The sequence below is a fragment of the Seriola aureovittata genome, chromosome 8, assembly GCF_021018895.1.
Source record: "Seriola aureovittata isolate HTS-2021-v1 ecotype China chromosome 8, ASM2101889v1, whole genome shotgun sequence".
Classification (NCBI taxonomy): domain Eukaryota; kingdom Metazoa; phylum Chordata; class Actinopteri; order Carangiformes; family Carangidae; genus Seriola; species Seriola aureovittata.
Genome location: NC_079371.1, coordinates 14,047,274 through 14,074,297, shown reverse-complemented (window position 1 = coordinate 14,074,297; position 27,024 = coordinate 14,047,274). Strand labels below are relative to the sequence as shown.

Below are 27,024 nucleotides of genomic sequence, written 5' to 3'. Positions count from 1 at the left end.
TAATTGTCGACATTTAATTTATCCAACTCATGGATTCATACAAAGCTGCATAATCATACGCAGTTTTAAAACTTTTGATTATTATTACTGATTACTATTTATTTGATATGATATGTACTTGAACTGCATTTGCAATGCACAGACATGGCTTCAGTAATTCAGTTTTTTTTTCCAGGCAGAAGTTAGAGATCTTCACTCATTAAACACATTAAATCCCATTAAAATAAGTGCTACAGAAACACAGTTTGCAGGGTAAAGCTTTGTGAAAGCGCTGTTGTTCCTCAAACACAGGATGTGATCCCACTGCTCCTGGTTGCATGAATCCAATTGTTGTGGTAGTGCAGAGGAAGGAACTTATCAGGAATTTCCTTTAAAAGAGGAAAGTGCCCCTTTCCTTTCTGGAGAGGCAAACATTTTTGGGCTGAAAGAGGGACACAGGGGAAGAAAAAAAAAATTGGAACAGTCCTGCACAGTTGTGAGTTGTGTGTAAGCTACTGGATTACATGTAGCTCGGTGATGTTGGTCATTTAAATGAAGAAGATAATTCCACCAGAAGAAGAAGAATCAGTTTGTCAGGTAAGAAGAGAGGTTACTACATTTCCATAGACATTTGCTGTAAATGAAAAATGTATTCTACATATATTATTACAACAGCGGGAGGTGTTGCCAGGAAGAGATTTAAATTTAACCAGTAGCCAAATTTTTTGTTATGCATTTTGGTTATTTGGTTACACTGTTTCTGCTGTTGATTCAGGAGGTACAGTAACCTCGTCTGCCGGCTCAGCCATAAATGGAACATTAAATGTCATTTTCTCATAAATTCTCGACTTGTCCCTCCTGACCTCCGTGGTGAGTGAAAGGCTCAAACTCGTTTCTTCACCCTGGTCACGTACATACAAGGTCATGGATATTTCAGCAAAGAATTAGACATTCTCATATTTGAGGGTAGTATATTATCTTGCTTCGAAATTTCAAATCACCATTTATATGTGAGCAGTATGCTTGAGTGTGAATGCTGTGCAAGTACTGGTGAGTATGTGAACACGTTTTTGTGTGTGTGTGTGTGGCTGTGTTTTTCATTGCATTTTTATTTGCTGAGCTACGTATAAACTCTAGTCCCCATGAATATGGACAATGGTCAATTATATTTGAAGTATCACTGCCCAACACAGCATGGAATTTGACATGTGAGGCCTTGCTTTCATCTTTCCAATAAGCATTTAGTTGATATTCATGCTAGGATCTTGCAGTTGTAGCTGGGAATCCAGAATACTCCACAGTGGAGGTGGGAGTATAATGCAAAATAGCACATATATAATGCTTCTTGACAGTCAGATAGCAGATCACATAATGAATGTCTCACCTCTATAGCAAGGCATGAGAGTTGTAGTTACTCTACTTCTAACATGATACTCTGCTTTTTATTGATTTACAATCCTTAATAAATTAGACAACTTCCCTTCCGGTAATACAAATAATTTATAAGAATACATTTAAGGCATTTAACTCATTCAGCTTGATTGCTAGTGCAAAAATGGCCATATAGGCACACAGGTATGTTCACTGGGGAGGCAGATGTTGGATGATAATGTGGTTTACCACACCAGTCTGACATCTGACATCTCATGTGTCATGCGGAGTGCATCCAGATGGTGTCCTTGACTCCTGCAAGAATAAAAGAGGTTACCCAGTGTGATGTGTTACTATACATTAGATCGTATCTCACTCTAATAGGCCTTTATTATTATGATACACCTCGACTTCTAGACAAGTAGATAGTGTCCATAAAATACCCTATTTGTTTTATGCAACAATAATAATAGTACTTTCATTAAAAATCCATTGTCATATAGTTGATGCATTAAAGCATTAAAAATTAGTTTAGCTTCTGCACGAATCCGTCTTTAGTGGGATTGAGAGATTTTAGGGGAATTGTTATTCTTATTCCAGTTTCTGAATGTGCTTCGGGTACAACACCGCACATATACAGCTGTATTTGAAGATAATTTTGTAAAAGCTGCTTTCATAATATGTTTGGTTTAAAAAGGTATCAAGTGCAAAGGAGTCAAGTGCCTCCTGGACTAAAATAAATGTATGGGAACTCATGAGTAAAATTTCTGTCCAATAAGATAAATAAAGGTGATATTAAAGTCTCTCTGAATTCTGTTTTCATGAGTTTATGCATACAGCTAAAGCTACCTAGGATGATAATGTCATTTAGTGATTAATGACTTAATTTATTAGCAGGGAATAACAACAAAACCAAGAAACTACATCATTAGAAATTATTACAGGCAATAGTATGGGCAATAATATTCCTTATTATCATTTTGTAAGTTCAGGGTCATTTTTATTTCCATTTAATGCCTGTAGTCCAGTGTCCTATTCTGGTTGTGGAACAGCAAAGTGAGATTAGTAACACAATCATTTTCTGTACATGTAAACATATATTACTCAATAAATACTGTACATCCAAATGACTTGCTGCTTTAAATTATTAAATTATTGACAGTCATCAGTCATGATGACTTGTTACATTACAGATGATTGCTATTTCTGTTGTGAAATGGTTACTGTCAAAAGGTGAAGGTCTGAGGCACAGGAAAACAAGATGGCTTCTTTTACAGACAAATGAAACCCCAGAGCAACTGAACTGGTGCTGTGGTGGATACACCAACTCAAAGCATGTGTATAAACCCTTTCAATTAACAGAATCCCCAGTAGGGAGCAGCTACTGTATGCTGGTCCTTTTGGGCTCCACAATAACATAATACAATTTAAAATATTTTTATATCCAGAGAAAGCTCTTATTAATAATTCAGTGTTTTGCCTCTTAACTGTGAAAATAATCTTCGGAGCTCATTCATTCTTATTGTATCATTAGCATAAACACTTGGCTATAAACAAAGAATGATCCACGCGCTTCATGCAGTCATTCAACTTTATATAGTTTTTACCATAGACTTGATTTAAATAATGCATTGACCTGAACATCCTCATCCTCATCTGTGTTGTAATCTTTGGTTCTATTGTGTTGTTTGGTATGTATGAAAACTTCGAGTAAAAGAAATTTTCTCATCTAATATAAGAAGGAAGGACTAGTGAGCTGTAAAGCATTCACAGATGCTTCATTGGCCAAGACATAATAATTTGTGAGTGGCAAGAAATAGTGTTCATATCATCTTTAGCTATGAATATGTTATTTATAGTCAGAGAATGGAGGCAATATGCAGTCTGGGAGTTTAAGATATTTAAACATCTTTTATAGCTCAGATCAATGCCTGTGTAACTATCCCATCAAATAATATGGACAGTTTTCCTTTAGGTAGATACTAGTAGACACAGTAGCACAGTTACAAACCTGCAGTGGGAGGTGGTGGAGGCGGATGAGAGATTGCACAATATTGAAATCCAGCAGTTTGAGTGCAAGGTTCTTCTCTCACCTTTGTCATGGAAGGCAAAATTTGGCACAGAGAGACAGTGCTGCATTTTCATGAGTTTTACAGGAATGTGAATGTCAATATATAAGCTTGCAGTGATAAAAGCCGTGAAAACAAAGTGTTAATAGGGAGCTCAGATGCAGAACATTAACACTGACCGAGTAAATCCAGTGTAAAAATCCATAAATCCTGACCAGATGCTATGCAGTATCAAGCAGGTAGGATAAGCTTAGAATAGCTTGTTGTGTTTCACAATCTTTCATGGTTCACAATTCATTTCTAAATCCAATTACCACCTGTCCTGTGGGCATATACAGTTTCCTTTGACAACTGGATTCTAAAAAAAAAAAAAGTATCTACAACACCCAGATCCAATAGTGTTGACAAAATACCCTACATAATACCTGCATGCCACTCTTTTCATATTCTGGTGATGCTGTCAAAATTGATCAAATGTCCCCAAATTACCTTGTAGGCTGTTTCACCGCCTGCCTTTGAAGTATGAGTTTAGTTGTGGCGTCTCAATTACCTACAGTGGTGGAGTATTAAGATTATGCAGTAGCAGGATCTATTTTTGAAATGTAAAAGACTGAAGCCCTGACTAGGGATGAGGCAGCTTACTGACCTTGAAGGTTCATCAGTATGTAGTTTTTCACTTGTAATCGCAGGGAGCTTTCAACACAGTGACTGAAGGAGAATATTTTTTCTGCATGACTACCTACACTGACACAGTCCCCCATGGGATTCTGTTTGATGCGAGAATAGCAGCCTGCACAGATGTGTGTTAGTATGAGATAAATTTCACTTGCCTTTAACAGTGTGAGTTGATATGTGTTGGTTATTTATGAGTTATTAATGTATCCCTGCTTTTCTGTTTATGGATGAGCATGCGGGTGTATCCACATACATTAATGTATTACAAGCTCCTACTAATAGTTCTGATCATGCAGTGTAGTTAGTAGTCTCCCTCCTTCAGCAAGCAGCGATTTACTTTGTTAAGGTGTGACCTCATCATCCTGGCTCCATGATCCTCCACCTCCCCCCTGCATGAGCAGGCAGCCCTGATATCACACAAGCATACATAGTCACACAGGGACACACAGAACAGCAGCAGAGGGGACTGGGCAGGGCTGGGGAGATTTTCTCATTTTATTTGCAGGGTATATGTGTCTATCTCTCACTGTGTGTGTATGTGTGTGTGTGTGTGTGTGTGCACAGGAGAGACAAGCAGAGGGGGAGAGAGAGAGAAAGCGAAACAGGGGAGGCGAAAGGGAGGGAGTGTGGATCATGCATGTGCATTAACTCAGCTCCAGCGGCGCAGCAGCAGCAGCAGCAGCAGCAGCAGAAGCAGCAAACAGAAACAGCAGCAGCACAGGAGGAAAGAGAGAGAGAAAGACAGAGAGGGAGAGTTGGAGGGAGGGTAGTAGTCTCAGGCACAGGAACAAAAGCTGCAGAGGACTGCTTTCCATCTCCACTAAAAGAACAACGGAGGAGTAATAGAAGGAGGAGGGGTGGTCATGATAGTAGTGAGACAATAACGGAAGAGAAGAGGCACATTGTAGTCAGTGAGGACTGAAACCAAGGCTCTTCTCTTCTCTGCTCTCCATGTTTTTGGGGACTCAACGTACCATTGCCTTCGTCTCCAAACCCAGAGGAGGATGTCTGTGTCGGGGAAGAAGGAATTTGATGTAAAGCAGATCCTCAGGCTCCGCTGGCGCTGGTTCAGCCATTCATCCCAAGGTTCTGCTGGTGGCGGAGGTGGTGGCGTTGGCGGGGTGGGAGGCTACATCCAACAGGATGGCCTGGACCACAGAGGGACGCCTACCCAGGGTCGGTTGAAGAGTCACTCACGGGAAAGAGGTGTTGGAGGGCTACGGAAGACTAACAGCCCGGTCCACAGCATCTTGGCACCAACGCCAGGGCCCACGCCTGTCTATGTCAGAGCGGGGCATCAATCATGGCACCATCAACAGAACACCATCCAGGGTCTCAATGAGGAGACTTCAAAGAGCAGTTCCTCACCCAGTGCCACAAGGAAAGAGGACACCAACACTGGCCAGGAAGATGTGAAGAGCAGCACAGAGGAACCTGCAGAGGTGGAGGCCAGAGAGAGGTATGACTGTCATTAGGTATTAGATATGTAGGAGACACAGATTGATTATGTGGCGCCACATCAGTCACTTTCTGAGCATATGTTATGCTCAGTTAGCAGAGTGCTATTTTGGGAACACATGGTTCCCTCACATTTCATAGTGAAAGTATAGCTGCTAAATAAAATCTGCATCCAATGGGGAAAGCCTGATGTCTGAGGCAGAACGTGAGGATTAGAAAGTGAGGATGTCTTGTTGTGATCGGGAAGGATGAGCACAGCCCTACTTTAAACAATAAATGCTGCTTACTTAGCACATAACAGTCATAGTTAATATCTAATTTCCACATCTCTGAGATTAAATACATTTATACTGTGTATGACGAGTGTATCCACAAAATTTTAACTTCATTCAACATCCGCTGTGCCATGCAGCATGTAGATCCTTTAATTAAGATCAGAGTAAATTATCTGCAAGGCTATCATTTTCCAATTTACTCAGGCTAGGCACCTGCCACCATGGCTCACCTGGGGAATCTCACTCTCATTGTCCACAGCATGTTAGGCAGGATAAACCAATAAAGCATCCTTTTAATTATTCAGTGGACCGAAAGCCCAGGTTTTTTTCTGCTCCCTTGTCTGTGTTGTGGTCCAGATTATATGCACAGTATGCCTTTGCCTGGTTCCTCTGAGTATTTAGTTTTTACACAGCACACTAATGCATTTTTTCATAGAGTTAGAAGTGGATTGCAGGGAAAGAGCAATTACCTCACGTACCGGACCTATAAAAAGAGGTAGCGCAATCACATGAATTATCTAGACTGCCACTAGAAACACTTTAAAAGGCACAATCTATCATACCTAGTGGCTGGCACAGGCTATTGGATGTATTTTCTACCAAAATCTTTTTACCAATACTGATGACAAACTCTCAGGGTCATAGATGTTTTTTTCACCTATAAATCCCACCCCCTGCCTTTCTAGCTTGTGTTTTTTCCCCCTGTCTTCCATGTGATCCTACATCTTCTTCCAGGAAGTAAACAGGTTAGAGATGTGTGTGTGTGTGTGTGTGTGTGTGTGTGTGTGTGTGTGTGTGCGTGTGTGCGCGTGTGTGTGTGGTGTCTGGCAGAACACTAAAAGCACCTCACATCAAGGTGAAATGAAAAGACCAACTCTCCTTTTATCTTGTCTATGACATTCTAAGGTGATTGTTCCTTAAGCTTCTCTGATTTCTGCACGCTTTTGTTTTCCGTGCACCTGGCGATGAAATGAACAATGAAACTGAAGTAGTTCCTTTGTTTTAGAAAAAGCTCACTTTGATTAAACAGATAAATAACCGCTCTCTACCTACAGCCAAAAACGTGTCAATATGCATTAAATAAATGCTAGAGGCAGTGGACAGTCTGAACAGAACATGAATTATTCTGAGTTAAAATAAAATGCAGTTTGGAAGCAGCTCAATGTTCTGCTCTATGTGTTGGCATAATTGGCAGATGTTCATGTTTTGGGGTCCCTATGTGTGAAAAGTGCATGCATAAAAGATGTGCCTCACAGTAAAAATGTGTAACTCTCTGGCTCTCAGGGGGACCTTGAGTTCATGCTGGCCATGTAAAATACAGCACAGCCATCATATTTTGACAATGATACTGAAATATTAAAATGGTTCTGCTCTATTGGATCATAAAACTTGGCTCAGTTGCTCTGGGCAATAGCGATTCCCATTTATGAATTTGATAATCAGCAATGGAATCTGCCTTAAAAGTCCTTTTAATCAGTTTCATTATTTTTCCCCACCTATCACTTTACAGTGTCAACAGAAGATGAATCTTCTAATGGCAGCATTTTGACAGACAGTTCCATCACTTTTCCCCTGTTTTACATAATTATTAAGGCAAGGAATCAGTGTTTTCTGAACATTCATTGGCTTCAATAGCAAAGAACGGCAGCAAAAATTAGTTTGACATGAGCAGTTAGCAGGGAAACGCATAGCCGCGTGTTGCATGATGCCACATTTCAATCAAGGTTATGTTTAATGGAAATGCAGTCACTCAATAACTGTGAAGGACCAGACTCAGGAAATGACATTTGGACACGCAGTGCATCTGTAGATGTACAAAGTTGCACAGCGAATCAGGCCAGTGACTGTGTGACACATCATGGCTCGCATGTTCATCGGCGGCTAAGCAGATGTGTGGATGTCACTGAGATATGCACATTCATTTACTCCACCAGCTGGGTGGCCCTATTACGTCTCACATCATAAATCCGTGACACATAATTTGTCACAATCCCTCAGGCTGGCTCTAGAAATGAGTTCTGCCGGCTGTGAAAAATACAAAAGTTTTAGCCGTTCCTCTGTGGCTGGAAAATATGTGTCAGTCATTTTGTGGTACATGCCCCTCAGTGATTAGTTTCTTTCTCACAATGTCTACAAGAAATCCATCCTATCAGTTTCTTCCGTTTTTTTCCCTTGATTTGGTTTCTCACTTCTGTTACTAATATTTACGGTTGTTGTCAAACGGATCTAACTGGCGGTGAAAACAGCTCATGCTAACTCGTGGGTGAACATTATTGGAGTAAATTATGTGGAAAAAGTATCCAATTTAAAATTCTCCACGAGTTGAAGATTTGCTGTTTTATATTAATATGCATAATAGTTCCCTGGTATTTATGTGGCAGGAAGGCTCTTGGAAACATTGAGCTAATGAAACATATTTTCGTCTTTAAATTTAATGTGGTTAATTATGTTTTGTAGCAAACTCTAAAAACCTGCGTGGGTGCCACGAGTACTGAAGCTAACTCAAAAAGTCAGTGACTCATTTAAGTTGTGGTATATGCTTGTGTAGTTACTCTCATTCTATTAGCATTCTCCTGAGTTTAGTTAACCTATCTCATCTAGCTGACTGGTACATATCCACAGAGCTGTTAAGAGATATAATACCATGTTTTTTCCCACCCTTGCTCCTAATGCCCCTACATAACTGTATATTTGTTGTGTCCTCACGACTCTCATCCAAATAACCTCTCCCTATTGTTGGCAGAGAATATATGACAGAAGTTAACCTGAATGGAATGGAAACCCTGACCTCTCCCACATAAACACTAACAGAGGCTTGAGTCAGCGGGCTGTTAGTTTGAATGATATCTCAATTCTCTCTCTACCGCCTCGGAAAAGAAATACCACCACCTCTCCCCCTGTCAACAGCAGTAATTCAGATATTTGTTGGATGCCTCATAACACCACAAGGCTTATAGGGTCTCGGGCTACATGTGACACATCCAGCGGAGGCGTCCTCAAGATGCTGTAAATTGCAAAATACAGTACATCTGTTGTAATCTCAAAATGACAGCCAGGCGGATTAGAAGATTTTGTGATCACATATAATTCTGAATGGTCTTTAAATTTGTCAAATCAGCATTCTGTATGCAACAAGGTTTCCTGAGATGGAAGCGAAACGTTCAGTGTTCAGGAGCCCTTTTTGTGGCAGAAGGCTTTGAACAGCAGTGAGAAGAGATACAGCAAGATTGTATGCTGGATTTATTCTCTCATTTCTGTACAAATGTGGATGGGTCATTTTTCCACCAAATGGACCTAATTCAGAGGAAACAATCCCTGACACAGCTTTCTATGAATTTTACATGGTTACTATTAGTAAGGGCTGTGACGTTATTCACCAGTGTCCTGAGGCTTACATCCAGTAATTTGCACTGAAAAAGAATCACAGAGGAATGGACGACTGTGATCAAGCTGAAAATGTGATAGTGTGGGCAAAAAATGAAACAAGGAGGCAATTTAGAAAATATCCAGTGGGTTTACTATAATATGCACATTAGAATATACAATAAAACTTAAGATCAGTGTTAAGAATTCAGGAAAATGAAAAATTATTCAATTAATTTGTGAAATAATTCACCACGTTTTAGAATCCCCCCATGTTACCATTAGAATATTAAGGCCTTAAGACCACCAAGCTAGATAGACTGCAAATACATACAGTAAAGGATCTAAAATATCTGGATCTATAAATATCTAATCTATACAGTAGACCACATGTAATCCAGGACCCACCACTGTAATGTTGTGGATTAATTTGTTTACCCACTAACATCAGATGTAAATAAATTACGGACAACCCAACAAAGATGACGGTCCGCACTATATAAGTTAACCTGCCATCAGCAAAGCAGTGGGGAGCTTTCTGCTAGGATCTGCACATTTTTCCCTTACAGGATGCCCCCAGCCCACCAACACACACAGACACACACACACACACACACACACACACACACACACACACACACACAATTTACACCAAATTCCTCATCTATAAATTCACAGCTCAGCATTTCAATCACAGTTAACCTATGAACAATGGCTGAAAATCACAACATGGGATTAAAATTGACCATACGCGCACCTTTTCAAGGCACGTCCAGTATTAATATGTTGTACTGAACATAACATAAAGAGTGAAGTCTCTATTTTGAAATATATTCATAACCTGGCACAGTACTCCTCAATGGTGTCAAACAGATATCTCACTTACTGTATAAATCAATTATGCAGAATATCATTATTAAACCAACAGCTATTTTGACTGATAATTTGTAATTTTCACTGCATTATTTATCTCCTCTTCAAGTAGTTTCTTAATATTCAAAACAAAAATCAGTAACTCACCTGATGTGTTCATTATCTGTTCGTAGATACTGTGCTGTCATGAACTTCTCCACAGCTCTTGTATACATCATGTGCAGAAGGCAATATTTCATTTCTGCTAATAGCTGTGGCAATTTTCCACTGCACTCTCTAACACAAAGGGGCCGCCGGCCACATTTGGAGCAGATTTCAAAAGACATGGTTCCTGTATGCAGCTGCATTTCCTCCGTCATTATCAATATTGAGCATGTACTGTATGTCTGGCATAACAATGGCATCAGAAGAAGAATGTCTGTTGTAAGCCTGGGTGAGATAGGAAAAGTGCAGAGAGGAAAATCTATTTCAGGGCAAAGTTATAATTTCAGTCTCACTGCTGGGATCAAGTTATTACAGTCAGTGTATATACTGTATTTCTCTCCATGCACACAAAGCCGAATGGCAGTACACCGACTGTCAAAGCGCAGAGGCATAAAGATCTCATGGAATATATACACTTGGCACATGCTGCATGAGGCTTTGTAGGGGTTGTTGGATTGTCAACCCAACCCAAGCTACTCAGCAGCCTTCAGGGGCAAATGGCTGTTATAATCCATTTTGAAAGAGACATTTCCCGTTTGGCCCAGGCAGGCACGACTTTCCCTCTTGTAGAGGGATGGAGTTGACACTAGTTGGAATAAGACTGAGATTCTCAGCAACATGTCTGACTTATAACCTTTACAGCTAGCGGCTAATCTGGGCTGATGAAAGCACATCTTGAATCGTCGAACCATTCATCTCGGAGGGCAGTGTCAGCACATTGAGAACTCGATCACATCAGATGGAACACAGGGAGGGACATTAAACCTGATTTTTAAATAACTCCTCTGTATTATTATTAATGCATCTTTACTTTATATTACTGCATTTGTCTTTATCTTATGCTTAAAAAACAGCATATGGATTTTTCAATGGCACAGCCTTAAAACAGACTCCTGGTCTTGACAACATGGGAAAAAAAGCTGCATAGCATCTCCTTCACCTGCATAGCAGAGTTTTTTAAGTGTGCAGTGTCTTTTCTCAGATCCAATTAGTCACATTGAGATGTGATAGCTTTGGAAAGGTGTAAGGCGCAAATCACAAGACTTCAGGTGAGATGTGCTCACGAACTAAAATCTTATGTGCAGGTTAAATCGGGATGGGTCGATTCTGTTCTGGCTTATTTCATTCTATTTTAGGTTAATTTACCTTCTTATATGTCTCACAGTCACATTGAAATTGTTTGTAGACCACAAAAGAAATCCATAGGCCCTGTGGGTCTCTGTGAGTCTTTTTGAATTGCTTGCGAACTGTGTAATGTACAGCATTGTCCCTGCAGCAGTTTCTCTGGAGTAGGTGTTCTGGGGCTTTAGTGCTTCGATAAAATTGGGCTATACCTCTGATGATCCAACTCACTACTGAAAGCGAACTATACACCTCAGAGAAATTTACTGCTCCCTAGAATGTGATACCAATGCAATTAGTGTCGGAGAGATTGGTAGGCATGAAAAATCCTTACTGCATGCCTCGGAGCCAATACAAAGGCAATGCATCTTAGTTTTACGGCCCCATTGCTTATTCAGTCTTGTTTGGTGTTCCTCTCCAAGACTCCAGAGTCAGTGGGGAATTATTGTGACAGGGCAATAAATTACTCTTGCATTTAGCATAAAGTCTCACAATAAAGATTAGACTATAGGATACTGCGGTGACCAGAGAGCAATATAAACAATTCCTGGAAGGAAAACCTTGCTTTAGGTAATCAAGGGAGGAGAAAGTCACACACTCGGCTAGAAACTTTATAATAGTGTGTTAATCAGGACATCAATAAAAGCCACCACCCCCTCCATCCTCCCTGCATTATTAGTCTTAGCATGTGCCAATATGTTGTGCTGCCAAGCATCACAGGGTTTTCAGTTCATTTGTATTGACATATCTGTAACTTTGCTGGTTTATGCAGCTCTCATATCAGCGTATGAGTGGTAATGAGTGGGGACATTAAGTGTCTCTTTAAATAGCAGTGACATTTTTTTTTCTGGTGCACTATCAGTCTTTACACAGCAGTGGCACCATGAGATGACAGTAAATTCCCTCGGAGAGGCGGCTTGGGTCTGTTTATTTGGCGTAACAAACAACCCTAAATGTCAATGAGTGGACTTGCCCTGTGAAGGACACCAAAGTGACTGGGCGGCATTATTTGCCACAAGTCTGAGGGATTACTTGGATGACTGTAAAACAGCATGTAATCTAGCAGCCTGTGGGGACACAGACCCAGCCTCTCCACAATGCTGTGAGAAACAGGCTTGTTCACTTGTTAAGTCCCTGTCTTTGGAAAACACACAGATATGCAGACACACGCAGGAACAGACACAAAGGCATGCACGCATACAGACATAAGGAAATTGTGTGTCTGGGTAGCTGTTGCATAGATTGCGGTGCTTGCTTGTCCCATTGGACTGAAGCGCTTAGTTATCCATTTATGCGCAGAGTTTAGTCCATAACAATTTTAATTTCAGCTCAGAGTGGCAAGAAAGACGCAGATGCACACAGGGAATAGAGGATTCAGGAGTGCCATGTGTCCATATAAACCCTTTTGTGTCCTCAATAATTCGTTGCTTATCTTGCTGTGTACAGCACATACTTGGAGAAGGAGGATAAACAGTGAGCATAATTAATTAATTTGTTTAGTTAATTTGTCTTCCTGAATTAAAGTCTCTTTATTAATTTCACCTGTGTCTCAGGTTTCTTTTGTTTTTGTCCTTTTTTTGATTTAGAAGAGACGGCATGCCATGTTGTAACAGGAGCAAATGGGTTATGGTGCAATGCCAAAAAAAGTGGAGAAGCGTTTCCATCAAGAAATGTACATTAAAAACAGAGCAAAATACATCTCTTTTCTCTTCCTCCTTCCTTACAGGTTGGCTCTGAGCACCTTCTCCAGAATGAACACCAACTCCTCAGATGAGTTTTTCCAGGCCACAAATCATGCAGAGCAGACTTTCCGTAAGATGGAGACCTACCTCCAGCACAAGCAGCTGTGTGATGTCCTCTTGATAGCAGGGGATCACAAGATACCAGCTCACAGGTTGGTGTTGCTTTGATTTTATTAATTACACTTACATCTGCTTTAGTTACGATTAATCTGGATTCACTTAGGCCAGTGTCAATGTGCACATCCATGCTTTGGTCTGGACCACGGGTGAAACATGAAACATGTTTTATCGGTCCGATCCATCTGAGCAATAATTGATGAAGTTTTGAAATGCAAAGCCAAATCCTTTTGATTTTTAGGTGACAGTTGACAGGAACGACATGCAACTCCATGTTCACTGGTCTAAATAATGTACACTGCTGGGATCTAATTACACCTCAGCCCTTCCTCATTTCCACAGTACATTTGATACATGGAAGAACACTGTGATCCACTACATAGAGGTGTCAATATTTGGGCATCCAACCCTCGGTTGAATGGCTGTAACATCCCTGATGTTCACTGAGTGCATGCGCTTGTACATCTATCCACCGGCACATTTTGTTAGTTCATCCAGACAGACTCATGAAACAGAAACCAGAATGCTCCACAGAGAGAAAAAAGTATCAGTGACTGACCTAGTTGGGTGAAATGAACAGCTCTCTGACTTGTCTGTTTCAGTGTGGCTTTATATTTGCTCAGCAGATATGGAATATAGATATACTAAATGACACATGAGATAATAAATATATAATGGCTTCACTTTATTGTGTTGAGGCTTAAATGGATAAATGGCTATTTTACCTATCAATCTACAATCCTCAAAGTGAAAGTGAAAACATGTTTTTAGAAATTTAAGCAGATTTGTAAAAAATCCAAAACTGAAATCTCTTATTTACAATAATATTCTAACTCTTTGCTATGGCACTCTAGACTTTGGTCAAGTGCATCCTCTTTGCTTTAATTATCCTTGAGAAATGAATGAATCAACTGAGGATAGTTTAGAAAGGCAGAGTGTATGCAACCTGAGACTGGGGTGATGATTCACCTTTCGGCATGAGAGTGACACAAAGCAAACAGACTACACAGGAGAAGTCTCAAAGCCCAGACTTAAACCCCACAGAGCATCTGAGGAGAGACCTGAAGAAGGCAGTTCACAGACACTTCCCATCAAATCTGACGGAGCTTGAGAGGATCTGCCGGGAAGAATGGGATAAACTGCTCCAATCCAGGTGTGCAAAGCTTGAGAGGACTTGAGGCTGTAATTTCTGCCAAAGAGGCTTCTACAAAGTGTTGAATTAAGGGTCAGAATACTTTTGTAAATAAGAGATTTCAGTTTTTTATTTTGAATGAATTTGCAAGAAATTTCTAAAAATATGTTTTCTTATGTCTTCTTCTTTATGTTTTTGTCATTCTGGGTTACTGAGTGTACAGCGAAGAGCAAAAATTTTATCCATTTACAATGAAATCTACAACGACAGTAAAGTGTGCAAAAAGTGAAGGGACCTGAATATTTTCTAAATATTAGAAACCACAACATTATGGGAAGATGGGTGTAGACTGTTGGACTGTGTCACCGGATCTCAATTCCTCATAATGCCTTATGATCTCTCTTTTCCTTCATGAATCTTCCAGTGTGTTATGCGAGCTAGACAAATGAGTTCATAATTACAAGCCTGACCAGTGTAGCTATTAGCAACATGAAGTATGTGGGGTAATTTCATTCATCACACACTGACAAAGTGGAATGATACAGAATATGGGAGGAACAGTAAGTTACACAATTTCTCCCCGGTGACCTAGCATGGTGTAAAAGCACACAAGTGGCATAAATCACTGTTAGGACTAGTGCTACATGGAATTATTACGCCAACAGCATAATGTGATACAATAAACTGCAAAGATATGCCCTTTCTTATGAAGCTAAGCATTTGAGGGATTCAGGATTGATTCACTAATCACTTTAAATAATCAGCATATAGATCTCCCTCAGACATTTACGCTTATGTACAGTACAAGAGTATTAACTCATGATGTTTTCTTCATGGCAGATTGGTCCTGAGTGCTGTGTCAGACTACTTTGCTGCTATGTTCACCAGCGATGTGAGAGAGGCAAAGCAGGAGGAGATCAAGATGGAGGGAGTGGATCCAGAGGCCCTGAGATCCCTCGTTCATTTTGCCTACACTGGTGAGTGCTCATAAAGACATTCACTGGCTCTTGTAAGTAGTTATGAGACTTCTGAAATCCAGCGTGATTAAAATGGATCAATAAGGCAATTCATCACTGGGCAGCACTGCTTTATTTTACCAGGTAAATTTCCCTTTGATAAATCCCCCACCATGTGTTCAATCACAATATCCGGTTCAGTGGTATGTTTTTAATATTCTGAGGATGAACTATTCCTCAATAAGTATTTTTTTAACTATTAATTCTTTATACAGTTTCACTGCTAATATTTGTTGCCATTTCCTTGATTAAAGTTTTAGCGATTGGCAGTTATATTCAGTCTCGACATAAAAATGTGTTTTTGCCCTGTCCTGACATTGCAGGTGTCCTTGAGCTGAAAGAGGAGACCATTGAGAGTTTATTGGCAGCAGCTTGTCTCCTCCAGCTTTCACAAGTCATCCAGGTTTGCTGTAACTTCCTGATGAAACAGCTTCATCCCTCCAACTGCCTGGGAATACGCTCCTTTGCAGATGCCCAGGGCTGCGTGGACCTGCTCAATGTGGCTCATAACTACACTATGGTAGGAGGGCGAACAGAGCCAGACTACATTTACATGCTGGGTGGGCTAAATTATTCATTTTGTAATAAGGAATTGAACTCTCAAAGTGACTCATTATTGCATGAATATACAAAGGCAGCTGTAGTAATGAACGCTATAATAGTAGCAAGAGTATTTAAAAATTTACTTTAATTACCCTTATATGTGCTTTCACAATCACAATTTCAATCGAATGACTTCAGCTCCTTATAATCTAAGGTACTGACAGGAGTCCGATTACAACACTCATCTGAATTTTATTTTCCTCACATCGACTCTGATTATACCCTGCATGATATCCATTGTTTTGTCAGTTCAGTCAGTGAATACAATACGTCCTGGTTGGATATACTATACATAACACACTGAAATATTTGTGACTATCCTCTGTGTTGCGGCTTGTTGACTTAAATAACCTGTCAAAACCTGTAAAGGAAGGAACTGTTGGTGTCAAGGTTATTTATATCATATAATTTCAGTAGAGAATTGGGTGACATGCACATTTGAATAGAAATTGAATAGTTTCATGCTTGCACTTTGTCTAATTTGGTTATGTGGCTGTCAGTAAGAGATACCATATTGCCGCACATTGATTATTGCGCTGCCAGAATCGTGAAAATGTGATTTCTATATATCTCTGTGAGGATTATTTGCATTGGATTAAGATTTATGCACATATTTGTCAGATAACGTCTTGCTGGCCACGTAGAAGTGACAGCGCTAGGCAGGCGTTATCTCCTAAAGGACATCTGCTCAGCCTGTTTACAGAGGCCCCATCCAGGACCAGGAGGTTAATCTAATCATCAAACTGCACAAGAGGGCCAACTTCCCGTTCAATCACTTCAGTAATGAGCAGAGTGAGCTGTGGGCTTCCTGGATGTCCATCCTCTGGGTTCTAAGTGGAGCGAGTTGTGTTTTGATAAGCTTGTTTTTCCTGGTGGAGAGTGGCAGCCGATATCTGCCTCTGACATCCTCTTCCTATATGAAAGAGTTGCTCCTTTTTTATGTTGCAGTAGATAAAAATGTAATATTTCATTGTTTGAGATAACAGCACTTCTTTTCAGCAATAAAACTCCATTTCATTTACATATTTTGATAAATACTAATGGATTTAGATTGAGTAAAGGAATCCAACTTTAAGAAAATAATGAGATACAGCAGTCTGGCTATGCCAGCCACTGCAAATTACATGGTAATCGAAAAGTTCTTGAAAGGTAGTTTTCCCAGCCTCCCGCCGATTAAACATCAGCGTCCCTCGTCTTCCAAACACTGTTATTACACAATTACTCTTTTGCAGTAGTTAAATCAATTAGTATCCTCTTCCACTGATCTTGTTTTCCAGGCAGTTTACTCACCAATGAGTTTGCCAGCGTCTGAAAACACGTCCTTTTAAATGCTCATGAAATAAACTCTGTTGAGCTTTCAATTTTGTCATCAGCTGTTCTGGACGAGTAATTACAAATAATTGGTCAAACACAATGTCAAAGAGTTGGATGGAATTTCTCCCTCAGCATTACCACAACAGATCAATAGATGTCCCTCATTTCATTAAAGCTGTCTGTGCTAAGCTCTCAAAATCTGTCCTCATAATAGATCGGACCAAGGCACTGTAATTTGTTGCAAGTTGATGATCAATAGCGTGCTTGTTTTTCGTAATTGTCGAGCATCTACTCCGCAGCGAGCACTTGATTCGTCAAAGTTATTCTGGCATCTTAATAATTAATGCTCAGCTGCTTTGTACAGAATGGAAACGGAGCATGATTACGCCCAAGGAATGCTCTGCATGTCTTTCATGTGTTTTAATGTTGGACATAACATAGAGGCGCAGAGGAGGGAGGGTGTTTTATGTAGCATCATCTCTAATGGAACTGCCCAGAGACAATGTCCTTGAAGAGGTAGCCATGCAGTGCTGTAATATCGCCTGGGCTTCTGGCCAGTAAATGGAAGATCAATCTTTAGGAAGGCAATAGAGAACAGCTTCCACAAAACTTAAAGCTGGACTCCACCTTGGTGTGATGGTAATGCTGGTGTGCAGTGCCATTCTGCTTCTCATTAAATGGCTTATAAATGCTGAGTGGTTCCATGTATGATCAGCAGCAGAAAAATGGTTTATAAGCTCATGAAGAGGCTTTTTTTGAAGATGCTTGATGCCAGATTGATTTGTAGCCTGCTGCTGTGTGGATCATTTGATTTAATGAGCTAAGTAGAACAGATGAAGCCGTCATATGTTCCTTCAAAAGTTTGAGTAATGGAGAGGATTTCACTGTGGTTATCAGTTGTGTTAGAAATTGGAGATAGAGACCTCAAAATTGCCATTCTCTATCTCCTTCCTTTCATTTTTCTTCACCTCTGTGTCCTTGTGACATTTGGCCCTCATAGGTATTGAAACACACACACACATGCACACACTTGCTGCACCGCGCGTACTCCTCGGCTAATGACTGATGATTATCTGCCTCCTCCGCATCTCCTCTGTGTTCCAGGAACACTTCCTGGAGGTCATTCAGAACCAGGAGTTCCTGCTCCTCCCCACAGCTGAGATTGTGAAGCTGCTCTCGAGCGATGACATCAACGTTCCCGACGAGGAAACCATCTTCCAGGCTTTGATGATGTGGGTACGGTATGATGTCCAGCATCGGCAACAGGACCTCGGGGTGCTTCTCGCCTACATCCGTCTGCCTCTTCTTCCTCCACAGGTGAGATTGCGGATGAAGGGGCAGAGGTGGGGATGAAGAAAATGCATGATCAGGATGATGTGGTGATTTTTGCTGAAGTTTGTAGCTGAGAACTAAGCTGTCAAAGATATTCACATTCCTATCATACAAAACAAACCAGAGAATATTTATGTCTGCTTGACAAATAACTGAAATGATTAACTGAATATCAAAATAGTTGCCAATTAAAGGCACTGCCCACTATACCTACAACTACTGCACTGTCAATAATCACTGTTTGTCATTGAAGTGAAGATAAATCCAAATGAGAGCTGCATATGAGTTTTTATTATGTACTGTCGGACTATAAATAGCTTGCTTATGTTTGAATTGTTATTGTTTTAAACACTGCAACTCATGTTTTATGAATGCTTTATTTCTGAGAAGACGCACTGTTTTACAGTTGTGTCATCCTAATTTACATAACATCAGACACAGATAAGCATTCTTTTGGCACATCTGAAATATAAAAATATTGCTGTTTTAAAGATACGGCTGCTTTATTTTCATTACTTCCATTACTTTCCAAAACTAGTTATGCTCATGCAAACTTTATATTTCAATTTACTGTGAATATATGCAGGAAAAATAGCTCAGAGCATTGTTGTTTGCAAAAAAACAATGAAGTAAGTGTTTTTATGAATGAAAAAAATATGTGGAAAGTATGATCTAATGCATTAGTTATCTCATCCATTGGCTTGGGAGATGCTGTTTGCTGTGAGGTAAATAAACACCAGAAATGAATCATTGTTTTTTTTCTAAATTCTTATTTAGTAGAAACTGAAAGGATGAACAGAGCGGTGCGGCTGACATTTCTTGCAGGCATAGCAAGATCAATAAACATAACTTTCTGTCATGAAAATGTACTGTGTGGTGAAATATTCACTTTTTACACCATTTGAAAATAAGTAAAGAGAATTTGTCTCTCTACAAGGGTCTTACAAAAATACCCTCACTTAACTGAGATCATAGATTAATCCTTGAAGTCAGAGAGATACTAAAATCACAGAGAGTTTGTCTATTGTTTCAGAATGAGAGTGAAAACTGTATACATGTTAATACTCTGTTCACATGTTATGTCTGCGTTCTATTACAGTAATTATTATTTCACATATAAACTGTTGAGGATTAGCATAGTCTTAGATTATGGAGCAGTTCATTGCATCCGCTCAAAAGATTTTAAGTATAAACAATAAAACAGTAAAACCTACTGATTCATTTCTTGTATTGTAGCTCCTTGCAGATCTGGAAAACAACAAGATGTTCTCTGATGATCTGGAATGCCAAAAGCTGCTGATGGAGGCCATGAAGTACCATCTTCTGCCTGAGCGACGTCCCATGTTTCAGAGCCCTAGAACCAAACCTAGAAAGTCCACTGTGGGTGCACTTTACGCTGTCGGCGGGATGGATGCCACCAAAGGTATGGCCCATTTGCACTAGCCAGCAATACACATCAACTCAGTTTAGGTGAATTGTAACACTTCACGTCTCTGTGGTTTTAGGATCTACCACCATAGAAAAGTATGACCTGCGGACAAACACTTGGGTCCAGGTTGGTGTCATGAACGGACGCCGGCTGCAGTTTGGTGTGGCGGTGATAGACAACAAGCTGTATGTGGTGGGAGGGAGAGATGGACTCAAGACGTCCAACATGGTGGAGTGCTACAATCCGATCAATAAAGTATGGTCCACCATGCCACCCATGTCAACGCATAGACACGGACTTGGTGAGTGTATCTTTTGAGGCAACTGTACTTCACTTACTTCATGAAAAAAAAAGAGGAAGTAATACATTAATGAAACAATGCTATTTTCTCCTAACAATATTTGCATTGTTCAGCCATTCAAAAATGTATTGTCACTTATTAACTTAGCTTATTAACTTTAAAGGTAATTTGGAACTAGTTCAGGCAGTCGACCCATCTGATGTTCCTCACTCTCCACAGTCATCTGCTATGTATACACACCCTCACGATTTAATGGTCTATTCAAGATATTTGCTTATCACTCTGACTGAACTATTCTGAGTTATTGTGCCAGTTAAAACCAATTAGTAGTTTCATGAACAAAGTTTAGGCAATGTTTTTCTAACCTTACCTTACCTCTTACCACTATTATGATTATTATATAAACTACTGTTTTCAGAGGGTGTCGACAACAAGATACAATTCATTCAACTAATTCAGTGTTTGAGGTTTTAGCTCAGTGTTGTGTTATGAAAAACATAAATTGCACAACACATGCTCAGAGGGGTCACGGCTGGCATGATGTAAAAAAAAAAAAAAAAAAAATCCCACATTTCTTTTTGAGATAGACCTTTGATATTTTCCCATTCCCCTATCAAAGCTTGGCAAGCTGTGCTGGCCCTGCTCTTCCTTACCCTTCCCAACCCAATAAATCTCATATCAGAGGCATTTGGATTCACAGTTGAAACAGGTCTGGGTAACAGAACAGGGAGATCTTGTCAAAGCATTCAGCTCACTCACCCAGTGTGGTCGGAGGTATCAGCGAGCCCAGGAGATCACACTGTACAGATTACCTGGTTTGTCTTTGATCTTTCCCGTAGCAAATATCTCTGGCTGCTTTGCTTGTGGCGTGCATATTTTGATTCTGAACGTATTTGAGCTTAGTGTCTACCAACATCCCCGCACGGCCAGTTCCGGCTGTGTGCATTATAGGTAAAGACAAGAAAAAGAAATATTATATTTATGCCAAAACCACCAGTCTTTAATATAAGGGAGCTTGAGGACAAGAATTGTTTCTGTCTGACAGTGTTTATGTCATTGGAGGTGCTCTGAATGTGCTCTTGCCCTTGTGTTTCCTCGAAAAAACTGAACTCTCACCAAAGGAAATAATGGTGCTAATATAAAAATCCATTGTGTTAAAACATCCTTTTCGCATTGTTACTGATGAAAACCGCTTTCCTCTGTGACTTGGGACTGAGGAATAACAATGCAGTTTTATAGTCTTCCTGTTTTTTTGAATAGATTTGTTCAGCGCTATGACTCACTCTGTTCAGTTCTAAAATGAGAAACGTGCCTCTGCTTCGGTTCTCTCCAAGAACTGTCGAAAGGAGAGAGTTTGATTTAGAAATGTCATTTTATTTCTTCACATATATTATTCACTAACATGTTACATTACCTTTTGCTGACATTATGCTTTGTGGCAAGAAAGTAATCTTTGTTTCATTAGCCTCTAGGAGGAATTGAATTTACCGTGGCTTTAGCTCTTATATTTAAATAAAATCATCTATTGCATTACAAAACAGTACTTGAATGTCATAGATGTTACATCATCTACTGAGTGCATATACTACAAACTGCCAATACAAAAAAATACACACACACTAGTGAAATACATAAAATGTGATGCGTCCATTTGTGTAGGTATTGCTGTGCTGGAAGGCCCCATGTATGCTGTCGGCGGCCATGATGGCTGGAGCTATCTCAACACAGTGGAACGCTGGGACCCGCAGGCCAGGCAATGGAACTATGTGGCCAGTATGTCGACACCACGGAGCACCATGGGAGTCACAGCACTCAATGGAAAGTAAGTTGCACTCTTTTTTTATGAAACCTACTCAATATCTCACACAGCCTTCTGATAAAAATGTGCAACCTTAAACTTTCGAGCAAAGTATGTTGTGTTTTTGCTACTTTGAAATATCATCCAGCCTAAGGTTGAGGTCACTGGCATCTGCAAACCCACAACAGACACTGAGGAGGCAGACAAGTACAGGCAATTTACACTAAAAAAAGAAATGCCAGTGTTTTTGAAAGGGCCCTGTCTGCCAAGATTTTCACTTTGTCATTTAAATGCGGAAAAATTCCATATTCCAGTGTTATAATGACCAAACAATACCACCGTTCTTGCACCTTCTCGCGTGTTTTAAGCCAATTTTCTTACAAAGTCATCTTTTTCTTAGACTTGCTTGAACTTTAACAGTAATCCTCATGTCTGCTTTTGTTTTTGCGAAGTATAAGTTTTCTTCCCTTGCAACAATACTCGGTGTTTATTTAGAAAATTGAATCATCTGCAAGTTCATTTGCATACTGAACTAAATGAATGACAATGAAAAATCCAGACATCTATAAAACTACAGCATGCCTTGTTTTGAGTCACAGTCAGCAGTAATGTGAGGCGTAACTTGGAATAGAGCATCTAATAACACAGACATGGTTGTGTAACTCACAGTGCATTGGTCCAGGAAAAGCTGGAAGTGCAGTATTAGTGTTGTAATAGTTTGACAACACTATACCTCTGAATCCGACCTCATTGGTCAGAGTGTGATAGACTACAGTGCGGCTGTGCAGTACTCAGCAGCTCAGAGCAGAGGCCGCTCTGATTAGAGTGGTAATTTATACAGTGTAATTGAGACTCTATAAAAGCAAAACACTTTATGTGTTTGTATGTATTAAATGCATTACAACAGTATTTGAAAGTAAATTAAGCAAAGAACAGACCAGCTCTCAGCCTAATTTAAATATGTTTGTGAGCCGACGGAGAAAAGAGGCTGCTGCTCTACATCCACTATTCAGTGTTGAAGTCGGTGCTGAGTTATTTCTGCATCTAGGTCAAAAATAGACAACAAGGAAACTGTTTCCCTAGCCTCTACTTTCTTGCTGTCGGGCCTGTGAGCCACAAGCACTTAAAACACTGATGTGATCTTTCTGGGAGAGAACACTCTCAAGGAAAGGGCCTTTGAAAACTGCAATCCACTGCTCACTGCTGTATTTTATAAAATCTGTCACATCGTCACTGTTCTGTCAGTATTTTTACTAACACCTGACAACTGATGTTTGCTTCTCTTGACGGATTCAGTAGTGCTGGATGTACATGTCAAATATTTGAGAGTTTGACCCCATTTTGTTTAATTTCCCAGACTGTTTGCAGTAGGTGGTCGGGACGGCAGCTCATGCCTGAGGTCGATGGAGTGCTTCGATCCGCACACCAACAAGTGGAGCATGTGTGCTCCCATGGCCAAGAGGCGAGGAGGAGTGGGCGTGGCAACGTATAACAACTTCCTGTATGCTGTAGGCGGACACGACGCCCCCGCTTCCAACCACTGTTCTAGACTCTCCGATTGTGTTGAGAGGTCAGTGAACGCTTGGAGAAAATACACAAACACAGAAATGTTGCGTAAGCAGTTTTGGATTGCATTTGGTAGAACTCAGTCATAGGTGGGGACGAGGGCTGTTGACTTTCTAATAAGAACAAAAGGTAGTTAAGCTCTTTTTGATCCCCACCCTGTTCCTGCATTTTGAGACTTGTCAGTGATACTCAACAGAAGAGATCATAGTTTCCACACATGCTTTTATTTTATAGTGTCTGGCACCATCTGCTGGCTATAATATCCTCCTGCAACACACCAGTAGAGCGCCTTCAAGTGTCATTAGCTGCTCAGGATACCTTCTCTTCTTTTTCAAAATATGGAATTGTGTCTAATTTATAATTGCTTCCTATTATGTTTATACTTAAAGAGATATTGTTGCAACAATAATCTTCAAAAGTTAATTGATGCATTCATTGGTTTTGCAATTGGTAATAATAAAATTAAGCAAGATTTCTCAGCTACTACAGATTAATTTGGCACATATATTTTCCACCATATGCTGTTTCATTTAATCATCCATGAAACTTTTGTTAACTGGTAGGATGCATGTATACTGACTGACTGAACAGACTTCAGTTTAACACTTTCTGATTGTTACATACAGTCTCTTTTGGGTCTTGTCAGCGTGTTTGTCAGTTTATTTTTTCTATAATTTCTCAAACTCTTTAGTTGTCTCCAAAGCAATGTTAAAATTTGTCCCTAAAAATATTTGATGCCTCAGGATTGTCACAGCACTTTTAACATTTTAAACAATCAATCAATTTGTCAAATCAAAACATTCTGATTATATCATTACCTCTGGCTTTTCCATTTATTATACAGTACTGGGATGCTATTTAAATGCATACTTCACAATTTACTGTCCGGATACATTCTCACGCATTCATTTCATTATTTTGCTGAAACCCGACAAAAAATGCATTTGAATGACTTCATTACAGGGAAATCATACAAAGTAAATCATATAACGTGTGTGTTTTCCTCATCTACGCGGTCAACAAAGAATTTTTGTGCAGCTGCTTCTGTCCTCACTGATGAGTCCAGCTCTCTCTGGACTCAGCATCCACCAGCTGCCGTTCAAGAGACAGTTTTGCTTTTAAGTTTCAATTTAGTTCTCTGTCTGTGCTGAAAGGAGTTTCCCCTGGTGACAATTCATACATCTGTGATTTAAGAGAGTGAACATAAGGGCGTCTCAATTAGTAGGGAAGGGATGCTGTTTTCCTCTTGAGATCCAGACGGATGGAATAAATGAAATTTTACAAAATAGAAAAAAATCTTCTTTGACCATACCAGCCATAATGCAAAAGCAGTCATTTGACCAAATATTGCAATTGCAGGTACGATCCAAAGACAGACATGTGGACCACCGTGTCCTCTCTCAGCGTTCCCCGGGATGCAGTGGGCGTATGCCTGCTGGGCGACAGGCTGTATGCTGTGGGTGGATATGATGGGCAGTCGTATCTGAGCACTGTTGAATCCTATGATGCACAGAACAATGAGTGGACTGAGGTAATTACATCGACCAAAATTAATTCATCACAGTTACACAACATGCCTTGAATATTATATTCTATATTAACCATGAACATTTTCTTTTTGGGAACTTTTGACATTTTAAATGGTTAAAATTTTAATGTAAGTGTAGATTGTGTTTGCCAGAACTGGTTACATATAACATCAGGGTTCCAGTTAATACCCTTTGGGAAGATAAATCTGCTGAAGTCACAGAATCCTATCAATATTTTATAGCCTTTGTTTCTTCTTTTGCAATATGTTTTTCCAATCTTGCCTTTGTAACCCTCTTATCTGCATGAAATAAAATTGGATTTCTTTGGAAGACAGCCTCAGATGAGAGGCTGCATGTTAACCTCTCTGTCTTCCTGTAGGAGGTCCCTCTCAACATTGGCAGGGCAGGCGCCTGTGTGGTTGTGGTGAAATTGCCTTGAGCGTTTTGTCTCATGACAGCACGGGAAACAAATGAGAGAGCTGCGAAGAAAAGTGGACAAACAAAACAACAGATCGAGGACACATCCTTCGAGAGTCATGTTTTTTTTCCTTTAACTCTGCTCTACAGATTTTTCAGAGGGAAACACAGGCAGAGCCTTGCCCATAAAGCATTGTTTCTATCATTAGTGGACATGTCTGCCCACTGGGGACGACTTGTTCAGAAACTGGAATGCACTGCACATTCTCCACATTCTCAACCGATCAAGAATTTTCATACACTTGGCTAAGCTGTAGCAAATCAGTGCCAAGCCTTTGTTGTACTGATTTGTTATACTAGTTTTATGAAAACTTCTGTCTATGTCTGTAAAATTAAATGTAAAAGTTACATTTTGAGTAAACAAGCCTAACTCCAGGTTAGCTTACATTTATACACAAACATTTCCTATCAGTGCCATCACATACAGTATATTTTTTGGGTTTATATTTCCCTTTATAGCCACTCAAATGAAAATTGTTATAATAAATAAATGTAACTATATACCAGTGTCAGAACAGATTCTTACTCTTGAATTAAGAAGACTGCTATGACACTGAGGCTAATGAGTTTGTCCAGGCTGGTTCGGAGTCCGGGAGTGAAATCAATTTTTTTGCTGAGTAATATATTTGGACTTTTTCTTGAGTACTTTTTTTATTGAGCCTGTAGCTACAGAACACCAAAGTCATTTGCTTGTCTTGTTACGCATTAAATAAAGGTTTACAAAATTGTGAATTACAGAAAATATATCATATTGATATTTCACATGGCTGTACAGATTTTTGTGAACTTTCTGAAACTACATTTGTGTTGTTAGAATCATGCCTAAACCAATGCACTGGTGACTGCAGTTGTTATTATTCTTTTGGCTTTATTTCAAAGGCATGCTAGCTGAGCTAAAATTTATTTGATTTATACAATATTGTATATCAAGATCATTGTCTCTACTGTATTTTAAAGGCTTTAATGCCTTCCTGGAAAGAAACAGCAAACTAAGTGGCGCAAGCTGCACCCAAACCACCAACGGTAACTGAGAGAAGTTCTATTTTGCATTTTTAAATTTCCACAGCATTTCTCTAATGTGACTCTGATTAGAATTTTTAGATTTGTAGTCAGCTGTTCGGCTGCCCATAAAAGTTAACATTACTAACGTCTTCACAATGAGAACTATTTGTAATTGTAATCCTAACATGTTTTGGGGGTCAAATCTTACTTTTTATGTTTTTATCATAATTTTGTACAGCATGCAAACCTCTAAATAAAAAGACTTCAGTCTTCTCTG

At 39.7% G+C, this 27,024-nt stretch overlaps 1 protein-coding gene across 2 annotated transcripts; it reads left to right on the top strand.

Moving 5' to 3' along the window:
• The first annotated feature begins 286 nt into the window (after window positions 1-286).
• On the top strand, window positions 287-27,024 carry klhl4 (kelch-like family member 4). 2 transcript variants are annotated; one of them, XM_056382205.1, is made up of 12 exons: window positions 287-576; window positions 5,093-5,553; window positions 13,116-13,283; window positions 15,221-15,357; window positions 15,720-15,916; window positions 18,418-18,630; window positions 19,882-20,068; window positions 20,151-20,375; window positions 22,035-22,197; window positions 23,531-23,743; window positions 25,099-25,270; window positions 25,648-27,024. In XM_056382205.1, the coding sequence occupies exons 1-12, from the start codon at window positions 532-534 to the stop codon at window positions 25,705-25,707; spliced, it is 2,241 nt and encodes a 746-aa protein (XP_056238180.1). In that variant the 5' UTR covers window positions 287-531; the 3' UTR covers window positions 25,708-27,024. The 2 variants fall into 2 exon arrangements, with proteins under 2 accessions (XP_056238180.1, XP_056238181.1); XM_056382206.1 differs by lacking the exon at window positions 5,093-5,553 and having other exon boundaries at window positions 294-576.